The 17691-nt window shown below is 41.0% G+C and overlaps 1 protein-coding gene across 1 annotated transcript in view; it reads left to right on the plus strand.

Annotated features, from left to right (window-relative positions):
* The first annotated feature begins 525 nt into the window (after positions 1-525).
* GOT1 (glutamic-oxaloacetic transaminase 1) overlaps positions 526-17691 on the plus strand; it is a 28502-nt gene continuing 11336 nt past the window's right edge. Inside the window, exons 1-5 of the mRNA XM_036734635.1 lie at positions 526-1057; positions 12150-12331; positions 16501-16624; positions 17033-17145; positions 17487-17591. Coding sequence (XP_036590530.1) covers positions 784-1057; positions 12150-12331; positions 16501-16624; positions 17033-17145; positions 17487-17591 — 798 coding nt within the window. The 5' untranslated portion in view covers positions 526-783. The remainder of the gene's footprint in view (positions 1058-12149; positions 12332-16500; positions 16625-17032; positions 17146-17486; positions 17592-17691) is intronic.

The raw sequence follows: 17691 nt of genomic DNA on the forward strand, positions 1-17691 counted from the left end.
GAGTGAAAATAAAAATTTAATCTTTAAAAAAAATCTGAGCCCTGGCAAGACCTTCCGTGCCTCGGTTTTCTCATTTAGAAAATGAGGAGTTTGGATTCTAAGGTCTCATCTAGGTCTAAGGAGTTTTCGTTCCCCGGCACAGAAACTTCATGCGCTTCTGGCATCAGGTAGGGAGACGCTCGCTCTCGCCTGTTGAGTGCGGCGCCAGAAGGGAGTGTCGGGGTGAGGGGACTTGCCCAAGGTCGCCAGGCCCCGGAGGGGCTAAGGGCTGAGCCCCAAAGTCCTTGGTCCGTTTTATCAGACCTCTAAGTTTACCGCCGGGAACAGGCGGCGTTAGCCTACCGCTGTTCCCCTGCTGGGGTGGGAATGCCAGACCCCGCCCAGGGTCTCCTCTCAAAGGTCAAGTACGCCTCCCATGAGGCGCCCAGAGAAAAAGGTTCGCTCCCTCCCGGTGTTCTAGCTTCTAGAGGTGCATTACAGAAACTCTACCCTCTGGCGTTCTCCTTGCACACCCCCCAGCGCCCCGACTGTGTCGTCATCGCCGCCGGGGATGACGTTTCCAGCTATAGGAGAAACTGGCTGCCACTCGAACAGTAGCTCCCCGCTCACACATAAGCCGGCTCGGGTTCCCCCTCCCTTCCCGGCTTCCCCGTAATTTGCCGCGATCGGGTTGGCCCAGGTGATTGGCCCTGCCCAGCGAGACTCTCGCCACTGGCTGAGTGAAGGCGCGGGTTTCCGCCTCCCCCTCTACCATTGGACCGCCCTTTGCGCTACCCAGGCCCAATGGCTGAACGGGACAGTCTCCTCCCCCCGAGAGCATCTGCGCACCGTCTTGGGCGCGATAGGCTCCTGTCTCCTGTCAAGGACTTCAGAATCGACCCCTTCGGAGCAGGAGCTGGACCTGGAGGAGTCCGCGCCCTTGCTGCCGCCCTTGGCCTCGCCATGCCTTCGTCCGTCTTCGCTGATGTGCCCCAGGCACAGCCGGTCTTAGTCTTCAAGCTCACCGCAGACTTCCGGGATGACCCAGACCCCCGCAAGGTCAACCTAGGAGTGGGAGGTGAGGATGCTGCAGGGGAAGGAGGACGGGGGCGGGAGTAAGGATCGCTCATCCAAGCAGTGCCCCGCAGCTCTCCGTAATCTCGGAGGGCCTGGGGTCCAGCCGGTCTGTCTCCAAGGCGGAGAAACTGAGGCGGGAAAAGGGCTAGAGGCATAAGGAAGAAACCCTGTTGAATGGGAATGCAGCCTCTCTGACACATCGGCCTTTGGAGCGACCTTGATCTTTAAAGGGGATAGTTGTCAGGGCTCAACTGGCTGCAGTGTTCGCTTTCCGGGTCCCTGGCTGGAAGCGCTGTGATCGTGGGTACATTTTAACGTACTCCGAGGCTTTTTCTGGGGCCGCACGAGGGTTTTAGCTTAAGGGATAGCCCTGGATTTGGAGTCCTTGGATCTGGCTCTACTGGTTGTGTGACCTTGAGGGAAATCCCCTTTCCCTCCTTTGTGATATTAGCATAATAGTACCTTCATTTTCTCCTCCGGAACGGAAGGGAATTTGCTTTGGAAACGTAGATGCAGAATGTCTGCTGGGAGGCTTGGGGTGACCACGGTGTGAACGGCAACGGCTCATTCTGCCGGGAGTCGTTTACTATGAGAATGCCTCTCTTGTATTCCAGTGACCTTGAGCCAACTCACTCTACTAGATAAAGGCCAAAGACACCCTCCTGAAGTCTGGGAGGCTTTGTGAGCCCTGTGACTCTGGGCGAATAGAAAGACCTCTTTTTGTGTTAATATGAAAAGTTGGTGGAGGTGGCTTCTGAAGCCCCTTCTTGCTGTAACATGACGTGATTTATTTGCTATTTCAGCATCACCACGTGGATGTTTGAGCTTTCATAGATAACTTCTTGGCTTATCTGTCCAAATGGTTGCCAAGTAGAGGCAGAAGTAACCTGTGGGAGGCAACATAGGGTTGGAGATGTGAGGGAAGAAAAAAGGATTATTAAGCCAGGGGTGAATCGAAGGAGGGTTGAGAGACCTTTTTCTCATTGTAGCCGTTCTTTGTACAACACAGAAATACTGCCACCTCTACATAAAGAGGATCCATTTTAGGGATAAGAGATGACTAGAGACAAAATATTTTATCACATAATAGATTGGAGGAAGTGTTCATTTGTATTACCCTGAATGGTGGTGGGATGGTCATCTTCAGACAGTTCTTTGCATAACCTTGTAATACATTCTGCTGTGATCTTTTTCTGTTCTAGAGAAATGATGTTCATCTAAGGCAGAGGTGGGGAATCTGCCACCTCAAGGCCACATGTGGCCCTCTAGGTCCTAAAGTCTGGCCCTTTGACCGAATCCAAACTTCACAGAACAAATCCCCTTAATAAAAGGATTTGTTGTGTAAAACTTGGACTCAGTCGAAAGGCAGCAACCTGAGGAGCTAGAAGGCCACATGTGGCCTTGAGGCCAAAGGTTCCCCACCCCGATCTAAGAAGAAATCTCTTAAAAAAAAACCTTTATAGGAAGTTATTTGGGTTTTTCTTCATATTATAATATATTAATTTCTTTGGTTCTAAAGCTGTAAGGCCAAACAAGCTATTTCAGTGTTTACTGTTAATGTGAAATAGATAAATTCTGCCTTTCCTGGTCTGAAATGCTTTAGTTAGGGTCAGATAATAGTGGTGGGCAATCCGTTTTTGTGATTTTAAAAAAAGGCCTTTGGAATCGAGCTTTATTGTGATGGTGTCTTTTTAATGTTCTTTTTAGAATTCCAAGTAACTCTTTTCAAAGTCTTCAGAAACATTTTGGGGGGGGAGGGGCGCGGTGCAGGGCAAGGCACAAGCTGGGGACTTCTGGTGTGGAAACTTACACCATGCAGACCTGCAGCTTCTCTTAGAGAGTTGCCTGGGTGTACTGAGAGGTTTATCAATTTGCCTATGGTCGTACAGCCTTGCCTGAGGCAGAACTGAACCCCAGGTTTTACTGACTGCAAGAACAGGCCTCTGTCCACTTCATTAGGATGCAGAATAGAAGAATCTAGGTTCCCAAGACCATCTAGTCTCATTTTGCAGATGAGTAAACTGAGACCTAAAGAGATAAAGTGAACTAATCCCAAAGTCACATTCAACAGCTTTAGTGGTATTTTTAGCATGGCACTTAGACTCTGGGTACTAAAACTCTCCATTCACTACCAAGTCTTCACTCAGGGCAGCACTACTGCCTAAGAGATCCAACTGGTTACATTAGTAGCCTGTACATGGCCTCTTTGTATCATTACATCCATGGATTGTCTTATTTGTTCGTTGCTACTGTATTCTCCTTGGGACTTGAGAAGGTAAGTTATAGCAACTTGTTTTGTGGAGAACTTATAGTAGTGTAAGGAAATTGCTTCCAGGGAAGCCCAAGGGAGATGCCCAGCCCACTCTACTATAAATAGTTGCATTTTATTATAAATTTGTCAATCATTAATGCCGTGTAGTTCCAAGAACCCTGATACCTAATCTTTGACTCAGAAGGACTACATTTGAATTCCAGTTACCTCACCTAGTTACTTAACACTGTGACCTTCAGCAAGTAGTTGTGACTGTCTCTGGGAACTCCCCTAATTTGTGAAATGGGAATAAGTAGTACTACACATTTCATGAATAAATAATACTTCACTACCCTTTGTGTTATTTGGGGGAGTGCTATGTAAAACAGGATTGGTGGATAGGTGACTAGGAGGTGCAGTGTATAGAGGGCGGGGCCCAGAGTCATGAAGACTCAACTTCCTTAGTTCAAATCCTGTATCAGACACTTAGTAGCTGTATGATCCTGGGTAAGTCACTCAAACCTGTTTGCCTCAGTTTCCTCTTCTGCAAAATGAGCTGGAGAAGGAAATGGCAAACCACTCAGGTATCTTTATGAAGAAAATCCCAAATAGGGTTACAAAGAATCAGACATGACTGAAAAAAATAACTGAAACACAACAAGAAGTCTTTTTTGTGTGAGTCACAAAACAGTTTTATTTAGGAAAAATATTTCCCGCAATTGACTATTAGATAATTAATCCTATTTAACTAAAGGATTTAATTTTTTTGTGCATGGAGCCATTTAAAAAATGACGCTTTTATTTTCAAAGGCAAAGTGCCTTTGTTTTATTCTGCATGACAGATAATAAATGGTTTTACTTCTTTGCACCTTAAATATTCAAGAGAAATTCCTTGTTTGAAATATACTTCCTCTTCCTTTTACCAGCCCTGCACCCCCCCCCCCAAACCTCCAGGATTAGTGAAACATTGCCTTGTCTTTTAAAGTTAACATTTGATACGGAAACAAACTATAAGCTTTAATACTAATTAAAATGAAACATATTAAATATTGCTTAAATATTAAACAGTAAAATTCTTTCTTTTACATTAAATAAATATTGACATCTTAGTTTATCATTAATGAGACCCTGACAATAAATCTTAACAGTGCTATTTAAATGCGCTATTGTTGTTATACTCTATTTAGCCAAACTATTCTCATTTTTGTATTCAAATAGTTTCTTCACCCACATACTAGCTTCTTGCTGCGATACTTCTTTTAAAAAATATTGACCGTTAAGTTTACTGCTCTAGGGAATTCCTGATAAGGAGCTCCCAAGATATAGTTTTAGATTTCGAGATCTGCCTAGGTCATCCTGAGGGATTAAGTGTTTTGTCTTGAATCACACAGCCAGCATGTGCCTGAAGCAGATTTGAAATCAGGTCATTCAGGTAATAAAATTTCCTTTAAAAAATGTAAATAGTATTTTTTTTTCCAATTACATGCAAAGACAATTTCAACATTTGTTTTTTTTATAAGATTGTGAGTTCCAAATTTTTCTCTCCCCTAGATGACAAGCAATCTGATGTAGGTAATAAACAGTTTTTAAGGGCCTCCTATTATGTGCAGGCACTCTGGAAAGAAACAGAGAAAGGTAAAAGACAGTCCCTGCTCTCAAAGAACGCACAATCTAATGGAGAGGCCACATGCAAACAGCTACACCCAAACAAGCTATCTACTGGATAAATTGGAGATAATCACAGAAGGAAGGCTTTAGTTAGCATTAAGGGGATCTGGAGAGGCTTCTTGCAGAGGATGGGATTTTAGTTGGGATTTGAAGGAGACCTGGGAAGCCAGGAGGCTGAGATGAGGAGGGAGAGCATTCCAGCTGCTGCATGGCCAGAGATAATGTCGAAGTCAGAAGATAAAGTGTCTTGGAGGAACAGCAAGAAAGGCAATGTCAACTGTATCTGAGAATATATTTGGGATATAAGGCGGAAGAAGATTAGAAAAGTTCTTCGTGACCTACCCCAGGCTACCTCTTACGAAATTTAAACGAAGCAAAATAACACAATGGGATACTAACAGACCTTTATAATATTCATATTGCCTAGTGCTTCCCAGATGCAGTCAGCTTTATATGTAGAATCCCGTTTGATCTTTGGAACAATTAAGTGGTCTTACAGATGATTTGTCCTGTGTCACATCTAGTAAATGGTTTCCAATTCCTGAAGTCCAGATTTCTTTCCATTATATAGGGTTCTTTTTTTATAGTTATAAAAATATTTTAAATAAGTTCACCGATCCCAGGTTAAAAACCCCTAGTTCTTATATATAGTATTCTTAAATATATGTATATATATATGTATCTCTGTGTATGTGTATATATATGTATATAGTATAAGAATATAGTGTTCTTAAAACCTTAGTGTTGTCAAGTCATTATAACCAGGTAAGAAGAATCATGTGAATCGCTTAATTTTCTGTGTTCTTTCCTTATTTTTTATTCAGTGTAGTTCTGAGTTGTCCTTCCAAAGGGAAGTAGATGGAACTGGAAAGGAGTGGGTTGTGGCTGACTAGCGTGTTTTTGAGGGTGCCCTTGAGTCTTGTTTACTACCTCTGGGTTTTGTTTACTACCTCCTTTGGACTCTCTTGGTCTTAAAAGGGTGCTTTAGTCTATAAAGTCTTACAAAGCAAGGACAGCAAGACAAATCTACTGGGGGCCAGGGAAACTGACCACAGATACTCAATTTCCCTGGTACGACTCCCTCCTATTGAAACCCTTCAGCTCTTTATTAAGGTCATTAGGTACAGGACACTGATAATGGGGTCAGACCTGACTATATGTGGGCCAGGGTTTGTGTAGGAAGAAGGGGAAGCAGCAAAAGGTAGCATTAGTCAGTTTTTCATGTGCAGATTTGTATTCACTCTCAAAAAATGCAAAAAATTTTCAAGGACACACTGACTATACTAGAGATTATGTAATCATAAACATTTCTAGATTTCTCTACATAAAGAGAAAAGTTTTGATTTTACTCTTCTTTTGGACTCAACCACATTATCCAATTTATCATCCACTTTATTCACCATTCTTGGCTCTGAATGAGTTTGCCTGCTCTCAGAAATGAAATCCACTCCACAAAGATTGGAGACTTGCTATCACCACACAAGTATGCCCTCCAAGCTCTTAAAGAGAGCTCCAAAAATAGAATGAGTGGTGGAAGCTTCATTGCGATAAACATATAGCTTCCTCATAGTGAACCATACTATTGGATTTATAAGGTCTGGCATTTTAAAAAAAAATAAAGCATTTTAAAGTCATACTTCATAAATTAACCTTTCCATTTTTTTGATAGGGATACTAGATTGGTAACCAGGTCTTCAGGTATTTTATCATGTCCCATGCACTAAGTATACAAAAGTGAGAAAGGCCAGCTGATTGGTGGTGATAGCACATATAGGGCAGTAGCAGCCAGGGAAGGGAATTTTGATTTGGGGAGTAACTGGGATGGTGGGTGGAGCCATATGACAATTGATTGTCAGGCGTGGTGTATGTCTTTCAATCAGCATTTGACTTAAGTCTTCCATAGTAACTTTGTAGACAAGATGGTGAAATATGGATGGGGTGAATGGGCTATTGTGTGGTGTAATGGACCAGCTTGGTATAATGGAAAGAACACTGGACTCTTGTTGGTATAAGCAAAGTACTTTGTAAACCATAAAGTGCTCTGTAACTATGAACTGCTGTTCTTATTTACTTTCCCAAAGAGTGTTGACGAGTGCCTTGGCATCAACTAAAAGCAGCTCTGTGGTGGCATTCCACAGGACCTTTGGATCTATTCTTTCTTTTCCTTTTCCTCCCTTATCTGTGTTTACTTTTATTAATCAGCCAGAGAAAACATTTCCAAGCAAGGGAACTTAAAGAAATAATGTGGTTTCAAAAAAGTGAGAATAGAACATTCTCCCTCTAAATCTGGACATGCTCTCCTACCACCAGAGACACACACTTATCACTGGGAACAGTGTACTCACCTAAGGAACATTCACAGAGGAGGAGTAAATATGTCTAGAGACACATGGCTGGGAGAAGGGGTCACATGTAGGGAACAGATGTGGCACATGGATGGAAAGGCAACTTCTGCCTCCCATGCTGCATGCCCTATTCTTTTCAATATTTGAATGAAGGCATGCTTCTAACTGTGCAGGTAACAGAACTGGGGAGGAGAGCTAATTGGACAGGTGATAGAATAATGATTCAGAGAGTTCTAACCAGCTGAAACCCTGGCTCAGGTTTCAGGCCTGGGTTGAGTACATTGAAATTTGATAAGGAAAGAATAAAAGACTTCATTTAGGTTAAAAAGATCAGTTGTATAAGTGCAGGGTAGGACATGCATAACTACCCAGCTGTTCATTTGAAAGAGATTTGAGGGGTTTATTTGATCACCAGCTTAAGGCGAATCAGACTATAATGCAGCTACTAGGAAAGCTGATGCAATCTTAGGCTCCATTAATAAAAACATTGCATCTAGATCATGGGGAACAATAGTCCTATTGTCTTCTGTGCTGCTCAGTGCACATCTGGAACACTGTGCTCAATCCCGGGGCCACACCCGAGGAGTGACATTGCTATACCAGAGGTGGAAGGTTGGGATGATAAGGGGTTTGGAAGAAGGCCAGAGCAAGGCAGGCAGGATAACTGGTATATATGTATTAGAAGGGTAGTCACACAGAGGGGGCTGGTGTGTGCTTGGGTTCTGTATTGCTGTAGATGTCAGAATTAAGGACAGAAGTTATGGGGTGACATTGTCATTATATTTCAAAGAATTTCTTTCATATAATTACAGTGCAATAAGCAACCTCGTAGAGCCTTAGAACTAGAGGGAAACTTGTTCAGTTGTTTCATTTGTGTCCAACTCTTCACAACCCCTTTTCTTGGCAAAGATAATGGAGTGGTTTGGCATTTCCTTCTCCAGCTCATTTTACAGATGAGCATCTGAGGCAAACAGGGTTAAGTGACTTGCCTAGGGTCACACAGCTAGTAAGTGTTTGAGGCCAGATTTGAACTCCAGAAGAGGAGTCTTCCTGACTCTAGACCTGGCACTCTGTGCACTATGGTGCCACCTAGCTGCCTAAGAAAGAACCTTAGACTAATTGAACCCCTTCATTTTACAAATGAGGAAACTGAGTCTCAGAGAAGTTAAATGGCTTATCCAAGGTCACATAGGTGGTAAGTAGTGTGAAAATCCAAAACGTAGAGGTAGCTTGGTGCCCTGGAAAGTGTGCTGATCTTGTAGTCAGAGAACCTGAGTTGGTAACTCTGCCTCTTAACACTTACACCTTTGTGACCTTGGGAAAATTGCTTATAAATGAGGGATTGGATTACATGACCTGAGTCTTTTCCATCACACTACATCATTCCTAAGGCAAAGATGAAATAAATATAATTTAAGTGAGTAAATAAACAGGCAAACACCAACAGACACTGGAATATAAGAAAATGCAGCAGGACCATAACTGTTTGTGGAAGTGAAGTCTTGAATAATTGAATAATACTTTGTTGGAGGGTTTTTGCCATGGGACTTTGCTCATGATCGATTTTAGCTGGTGCTAACTATGTATGGCCAGCAGAGTTGGTCATTGTCTTTCTAAACCTTCTTTGCCCCCTTTGCTGTTCTCATATTCCTAGGAACAAAGTCCACCTCCAAAAAGCTAGCAATCCTTTTCTGAAAATTGGAAAGTTGAAGAGCATTGGGTTTATTTCAGTGAGGGTAAGCCTGAACTATTTTGTCGTTGTTCATGCATCTTTTCTCTATTCACCCCAAGTATGTAATATGTTTAGCAACTCAGTGGGAGCTATACTTCAGAGTAGTCACAGGAAATTTCTAATATATTTGGAAGGGAGTATGGAAGTGAAGATTTCTCTTATGAAAACCATTTCAGGTATTTGTATTAGGGTTGGTCAATTTTATGGGCTAATAAGAGCAAGGATAACTGGACAGTGGACAGTCTTTGGGCTCTCATAATATCCTCATAAATCTCCACAAGCAGGGCAAGGACGGAAGCCACTTTGGCCTCAGATCTGGCTCGAGCTGCCTTTGTTTACAGATAGGGTGGGGTTTAGCTCAATCTGATTAAGAGTAAATGCTGCCAACTCCAGGAATGCAAGGACATAACTAGAATCCTGACATTGCTAGGATTGTTCAGAAGGAGGGACTTTCTCACTGAGCCATAATGGCCTTTGGACCAAGAAGTTAATATTGCATTTGATATTAACAATATTCTTGTCAGTGGCTTCCCATGGCACCTGGCACATAACGGGCCCTTAATAAATACTTGTTGACAGATGCCTCTGCAATAAAATTCAGACTATCATTTAAGGCAACTCACAATCTGGCTACCTTTCTAAACTTATTTCATATTACTACCTGTAACGTACTCTACCTTCTCACCATGTTACGAGAGCCATTTTTCCTTAACGGTACCCTTTGTGCCCACCTCAGAAGGGCCCTTCACCCAACTAGCCTATAGTGCTTTCTCTTCTAGATATTCCCCAGAGCACTTTACTACTTATCTGAGTACTCTAACCTTCCTTCAGTAGAATATAAACACCCTGAAGGCTGGAAGGAGCTTCCTTTGTCTCTATCACCCTTTGAGTGATAAGTGTGTGCTTTTACTGCCCAGGGCAACACTTAAGGACCTTGAGGGTCACCTGTGGCCTCTAGGTTCCCCACTCCTGCACTAAGGTTTAGTGACTAAGCCCTTGAGACTTGCTCCTATCAGGTGGAATGGGCATTTTCTTCCACAAAGCTGCCCTCCTTCATACATGCTTGGTGTTTGGTGAACCTCAATTATATTTGGGTTTTGAGGGTTAGAGGGGTTGGTTATATTGATTGTATTGACTAATCCATTGTACAAAGGCAGCCTGGATGAGAAATGAGAGTTACATGGTTGGTGGTTCATGTCCCTTTTCCTTTTTTATGGGTACTCAGCTCTGAGGTGGGCTTGCTGCCTAATGACAAAAAAAATTGTTAAATGATTCTTTGATGGTATTCCTGCCAATCATACTTAGCAACACACAGAAACATTTTTAAAAACTGATTTTTTACTATGTTCAGAGCACAGGCCCATGGTTATAGAAGACCCAGTGGTCTGGGAGCCGCAGTTTCAGCAACATTATAGAGGTCTTAGTTATGTTAGCAAGATGGATACAATGGAATTTGACTTAGGACCAAAGGGGAAGGATTTACACATCAAAGAACAGATAGCAGAAAGGGAAGATCTGTATCAGGTAAAACTGTGAAAAGTAATAACTTGAGAATAAAATTGGAATTTGTGGATTAACCATTGACATTGGAACTATCACTAGTTACTTGATGCACTCATCTTAAATAGAAGTAATAAAGCTAATCCAGAAATTCTAGCATCCCTAACCATTTAATCACCTGAGCTAAAGTTTGAGGTCTCACCTAAGTTCTGCAGGCTCCAGCTAGTAATGTGATCTACTGTTTTAGGCAAATGGAGGTAATTAAGCCAAGCCAGGAAAATTTTCTTAAGACACTGACTTGCCTCAACCTGGGAGTACATGTAATAGGGGTAGGTGGGAATGAATAGTATGAATTCTTGGAGTATTCACATTTTGGCCCCTGCTCAAATGGAATTACTTAAGTTGAGCCTTAGGGGAAGTTGGGGGTTCAGAGAGGGAATACATTTTTGGCATGATGGACAGCCTGTCTGAATGAATGGAGGTATCTGTTGGCGTATCTGTTTTGGGAACAGCAAATAGGCTAGTTTAGTTGGAACAAAGAGGATGAAGGGGAGTAATGTGAAGTAAATCTGGAAACGTAGATTAAAAGAGTGTCGGTATATTGTAAAGAAATTTATGTGCCATGCTGAAGAATCCATTTTATCTTAGAAGAATTGGGGAGCCATTGAAGAATCTTGAGTAGGAAAGTGGCATGGTCTGGCCTAAGATTATTTTAACTGCTATATGGATGATGGATCAGAGACAAAAAGAATGGAAATAATTAAAAATCTCTCAGAATAGTCCTTATGAGAGGTTATAATGGCCTAAATGAGGATAGTGACTGTGAGTAGAGAAGTCAGGTGAAGAGATGTTGTGTAGGTACAGTCAACAAGACCAATAACTCCTTGGATGTAGGGACTGGGCAGGGTGAGGGTAGGGAAACAGTTCTCTTTATTCACATTTTAAGTTTGAGATGCCTATGAGATATCCAGGGGACTTCTGTTCCTGTACAAGTTGGACTATGGTTTTTGAGATAGGTCCCTTCCAACTCTGTAGGTCAGCGATTCTAAGTTTTTGTACATTGACGCTTACTTGAAGGAGCTGTTGATGGCAGTAGCAGACAGTTACTTGTTTTCGAAATGTAGGTGTGTTCTAAGTTATCTTTGGTTATTAACTAGTAATGCATACTATAGAGAAATGAAATACTTCTTCTTCTGCCCCTGTCTGTGTTTTTGTATAAATTTGTAGTAGTAGAGTGTATCTGGCACTTGAATTTTCCCTATATGGGCAAATTTCACATTTGGCCCAGTTTGAGAACATTGATTTCTACCACTAGATGTAAAGAGAAGTTAACTGGAAATGAGGGGCTAGATAATATACAGAGGGAGAAAAGATTCCTGATTTTTAATGATATGAATGAAACATCAAAAAGTGAACCCAGGCCCAATGACACTATGGCCTCAGCATAATGCATAAGGTTTCTGTATGGTGATCACTTTTATATATGATTTATTAATGGTTTTCTATCTTGTTTTGGAGAAGGGGGTGATAAGCCTCTCTGTCATGCCAAATTTTCATACAAAGGGGGATTCCATTAAATTACTCCTCTGTCTTGCAGCATATCGCACAGATGATTCCCAGCCCTGGGTTTTGCCAGTAGTGAGAAAGGTGGAACATCAGATCGCTAGAAATGATACTCTAAACCATGAGTACTTGCCTATCTTGGGATTGCCAGAATTCCGAAGTAATGCTTCTCGAATTGCTCTTGGAGATGACAGCCCTGCCATCAAGGAGAAGCGGGTAAGTTCTGGGTAAGGAATCATTTATCCTTTAACAACTTGTGGAGGAAATTCACTCAAATGATACTTTGAAGTAAACCAAATGCCAGTGATAAGCAAGACCAGAGCAAATGACTGTAGGCTACTCTGTAGAGAGCGTGTCCTTTGGTATACCTTCTTGGCTGACTGTCTAGCACTTTAATATGAACTAATTTTTGATCATACCACTCCTTCTAATTTTGCAGTCATCCAATTCCATATGGTCACCTAGCTGTGTTCCAATACATTAGGAAGTTACCAATCAAACGACAAGTATCTATGAGTCCCTATTTTGTGTTTCCTATGCTGAGCACTAAGGGGCAGCTAGGTGGTGCAGTGGAGAGAGTGCTAGTCCTTGAAGACTCATATTTCTGGGGTTCAAATCTGGCCTCAAACACTTACTAGCTGTGTGACCCTGGGCAAGTCACTCAATCCTCTTTGTAAAATGAGCTATAGAAGGAATGACATACCACTCCAGTTTCTTTGCCAAGAGTCAGATGTGACTGAAAATGACTGAACAACAACATATGCTATGTTGCGAATTCCAAAGTGGAAGAAATCTGTAAGAGCTGATTAAAAAAGATTTAATACGAGTGCAGCTTGAGAGCCTTTGAGGATGGGCAAGATTTGAAGAGATGAAACAATAGTGGAGAGAGGGTCAGACTTGGAGTCAGGCAGATCTGAGTCCTGTCTTTGACAGAGATTGTGTGACTAGCAGCATCTCCTCATGACAAATATCCTTTCCTGAATGGAGTTTCCATACTGGAAATTTCTCATGCTGACAAAAATAACAAATCCAGGGACACCACCAACCCCGCCCCCAGCAGTAAATGAATGAATGAACAAATAAAGGTTTGCATAGGAAAAAGAGCATTTCCAGTGAGGGGAACAGGACAAATGAAGTTAAGAAAGCAGAACTAAATTGTAGGACAATGTATTCTGCCTACCTGGAGTTTACAGAGCATGTTATTGAGGTAGTTTTTGGAAATAAGTTAGGTTTGGTAGAGTAGTGCCAAGCCTTGAGACAAGCTTTGTTTTTATAACCCTGGTGCCTAGTCCTGTGCCTTGCACATAGTAACCACTTAATAAATGTTTGTTGAAGTGAATTTATTAAAGAATTATTAATTGAAGGTTTTTGAATTAATTGAATAGTGTTGTAAAATGAGTTTGACCGTACATATGGAGTACATTGGAGAAGGGGAGCATGGGAATATAGCTAAGAGGCTTTTGCAATAATCTAGTTATACCTGTTGCCATTTCTAGGCTGCCCTTACTTTTCTTTGTATGGGGGTAGGGAGGAGTTGGGAAGAATTGCCAGTTCTGGGCATAGAGTACCTGCAATGCAGCATCTAGCTTTTTCCAGGTCATAATACCTAAGAGAAGGAAACAGACCTAGGAATCCTGCATCTGGAGCACCAACATTCTCACCACCCTCTAGTTTCCTTCTTGATAGTTGTCTACATGACTAATAGGCGAAATTTCAGGGTAGCGTTATAATTTCCTTTCTTGCGGAACAAAGAGGAATGCAGAGTGAAGCAGACTCTTTTCTGTTTTTTGTTTTCTTTCTCATAGTTTCTCCCATTCATTATAATTCTTTTATGTAACATGACTAATGTGAAAATGTTTAATAGGGAGGTATATTTCTTGCTACGAGTATTGACTTAGTTTAGATGCAAGTTATTTGTCTCATGGATACAAGATAATACAAGTAGAAGCTGGTAGTGCATGATGGATGAGATAAGGAGGTTGTTAAAAGACATTGCTGCCTTAGAAGCACTAGAAATCCAAAGAACCAGATTGGGGATTAGGTATCTTGGTTCTTTTTCGATTCAGTGACTGAGCTACTAGATAGCTTTAGAGAAATCACTTCCAATCAGGTACAAGGCATCAGCCAATAAGGAAATACATATTGAGAGACCCTGGTCAGATTGTTCTCATAGCCTTAATTTGAAAGCAGCGTCTTTATTGTAAGGAGAAATCAGAGATCATATGGTCTGAGAAAACCTATCAGGTTAAGACTGGCCATTGCCAGTAGTGAATTCTGCCAAGTATATTAAATAGTCGTAGAGCTAGTGTTGCCATTTCAGGTCCCATGGGGTCGGTGAAAACTAGTGAAAAGGGAATGAGCTGCATGATTTTTGTTGGTGTCTGTATAATACAACAGGGCTATCAAGGGGCTAGAATGTGTGTTTTCAGGGTCAGCTTATCTTAGTTCAGAGATACTCATTACAAGCTTAGCCACCGGGTAATGAATTTTTTTCAACCACAGCAATAAAGCCTGTAGCAATTTAACCCATGCATGCACACACATCAATGTAAGAATTTATATGCTCAGACCCATGTTTTGGGGAATTAACTTTTTCTTAAATTGTCTTTCAGGTTTTTTTTCCGGTTTTCTGTTAAAAGAAAAAATTTTCAATATCTTTCATTTTTATATCACTTACATTTTCTCTTCTCCCAGACTTTACTGCAAAGAAAAAAATTCAGCAAAGCTACCTTTTCTTTTTTTTTTTTTAAAAATATTTATTTATTTTCAGTTTTCAACATTCATTTCCATAAGTTTTAAATTTTGTCCCCCTCCCTCACTCCTTCCCCAAGACAGCATGCAATGCGATATGAGCCCTACTCATACATTCCTATTAAACACATTTTTCAAATTAGTCATGTTACATAAAAGAATTATAATGAATGGGAGAAACCATGAGGAAGAAAACAAAATAAAACCGAAAAGAGTCTGCTTCACTCTGCCTTCCTCCTTTGTAGTTCTTTCTCTGGATGTGGATGGCATTTTCCATCGTGAATCTTTTAGAGTTTTCTTAGATCCTTGCATTGCTGAGAAGAGCTAAGTCTATCGAAGTCAGTTATCACGTAATGTGGTTGTTACTTCGTACAGTGTTCTCCTGGTTCTGCTCACTTCACTTAGCATCAGTTCATATAAGTCTTACCAGGTTTTCCCAAAGTCCACCTTCAGCAAAGCTACCTTACACATAAAAAGTAAGTCTCTAACTCAGAGTATTTCACACTCATTGTCCCCTACTTCTGTAAAGAAGAAAGGGAGATATTTTTCCCATGCTTAGCGTAATCAGTGCAGTAATTGTTTCTTACAGAACCCTAATGATCTGTTATGTTTCATGCACCACAACTTGTTTAGCCATTCTCCAATCAATGGGTATCTGCTTTGTTTGCAGTTCTTCAGTCTTACAAAAAAGTACTGCTACAAATATATTCATGTACATGGGGTCTGTCTTTTTGTCATTAGCCTCCTTGGGGTCATGCCTATCAGTGTAATCTCCAGGTCAAGGGATATAGACGTTTTAGTCACTTTTCTTTACATAATTCCAAATTGTTTTCCAGAAGGATTGGACCAATTCACAGGTCCACTAGCAGTGTCAGTCTTTCTGTAACCTCTTGAAGATTCTCTTCTTTTGTCATCTTTGCCAATTTGCTGGGTGTTAGGTGAAACCTCATGGTTGTTTCCATTTGTATTTCTACTATTATTAGTGGCTTGGAGCATTCATTCATGTGGTTGTTAATAATTTGCAATTCTTTTGAGAACTGTGTTCATATTCTTTGGCCACTTGTCAACTGAAGAGCGGCTTTGGATCTTCTATTCCCATCTTCTTAATGACTGATTTGGGTATAGTCAAACACATTTACTTTGCAAATACTCTGATTCATTAAGTAGACTTAGTTTTCATTTTGGTGTATTCTAATAAAGACAGACTTTCTTTCTAAACAGTTACTGGGATTCTGGCATCTCAAAATTAAAGGATGCAAGCATCAGTAGGAAAATGTGTTTGTACATGTGTGAGGATGCTCAATCTGAAAACTACTCCAGCCTATATTTCACTGAATTGATGTGACTCTTAAGAAGAGATGAAGCTGAGCAGAGGGAAGGATTAATTGAGTATAACATATGATGTCAGAGTGTCTCTGAAAAATAACAGACTGGTTTAGAAAGATGGGACACATTACTAAAAACAGATTAATCTGACTACTTGAAACCATTTCATTTCATGTATTTTCTAAGGAATTGACAAATCTTGGTTCAGACTCTGCAACAGAGAAATATCCTACCATGATGTTTAGTCTTTGGAAAATATGAATAGGACTTAACTACCCTCAAGCATCAATCATCTTTCTCTGTTTTAGATAGGAAGTGTGCAGGCTTTGGGGGGAACAGGAGCCTTACGAGTTGGGGCTGAGTTCTTACTCAAGTGGTACAATGGAAGAAACAATGCAGCCACTCCTGTCTACGTGTCTTCTCCAACCTGGGGTGAGTTTTTCATTGTTGGGGAAGGATGAAAAGAGAGAATAGGAAAGAATGATCCCTTTGACTTATTGATCACAAAGAAAATAGTAACAAAACTTTAAGTTGACCTGTGTTGTGGGTTATATGTGAGTAACCTGATGTTAGACTTCAGATTTCACCAAGAATAAATAGTAAAAATGTGAGATCGGAATATTGGACAGGCAGATAACTTGGTAGCAGGACACACCACTACAATAAAATACAATTGTAATGTAACTAGTAAAATTTATATCCTCATAAATAACCCTGTCTTAGGAAGTCTCATAGTAGGAAAGACATCTTCAAGATTCCTAAGAAAAGGTCTATATTCATTGTGGAATTTTAAATTCTGGCAAGCAGCATTTGTGAAACATTTGAACTTTGTATTTTCAGAAAATCATAATGGTGTGTTTACTGCTGCTGGCTTTACGGACATCCGAACGTATCGTTATTGGGATGCAGCTAAGAGAGGGCTTGACCTTCAGGGCCTGCTGCAAGATATGGAGGTGAGAGACTTATTTATTCATTCAATCATTCATTCACTCATACATCTATCTATCTATCTACCTACCTACCTACCTATCTACACTATATAATAGAAAGTTATAGGGAGCCTTGTGGCATTAGAAAGGCTTTCTAGGAGGAAGAAGGGATCTTGTCTTTGGGTTGAGAAGGGCTTGAGTCACTTTCCTCAAATCAGGTGGTGTTTTCTGGGGTTTGATTACATGTGTGGAACAAATCCAGCTTCCTCATTACCTTCCGTTGGCTTACCAAACCAGTACTGATTCTCCTTCCTGATATTTCCTGTTGATGCCAGTCCGAACTGATGTGTATTACTTTTCCTCAGAATGCTCCAGAGTTCTCTATCATTGTCCTTCATGCCTGTGCACATAACCCCACTGGCACTGATCCAACTCCAGAGCAATGGGAGAAGATTGCTGCTGTCATGAAGGTAACTGCCACTTTCAGACATCTGTCCATGATGCTGTTGATATAAACAAATACCTTTTTAATGCATGTACTGGTATGATTCCAAAACCCACTTGATTGAC

This window comes from Trichosurus vulpecula, chromosome 8, assembly GCF_011100635.1.
Source record: "Trichosurus vulpecula isolate mTriVul1 chromosome 8, mTriVul1.pri, whole genome shotgun sequence".
Classification (NCBI taxonomy): Eukaryota; Metazoa; Chordata; class Mammalia; order Diprotodontia; family Phalangeridae; genus Trichosurus; species Trichosurus vulpecula.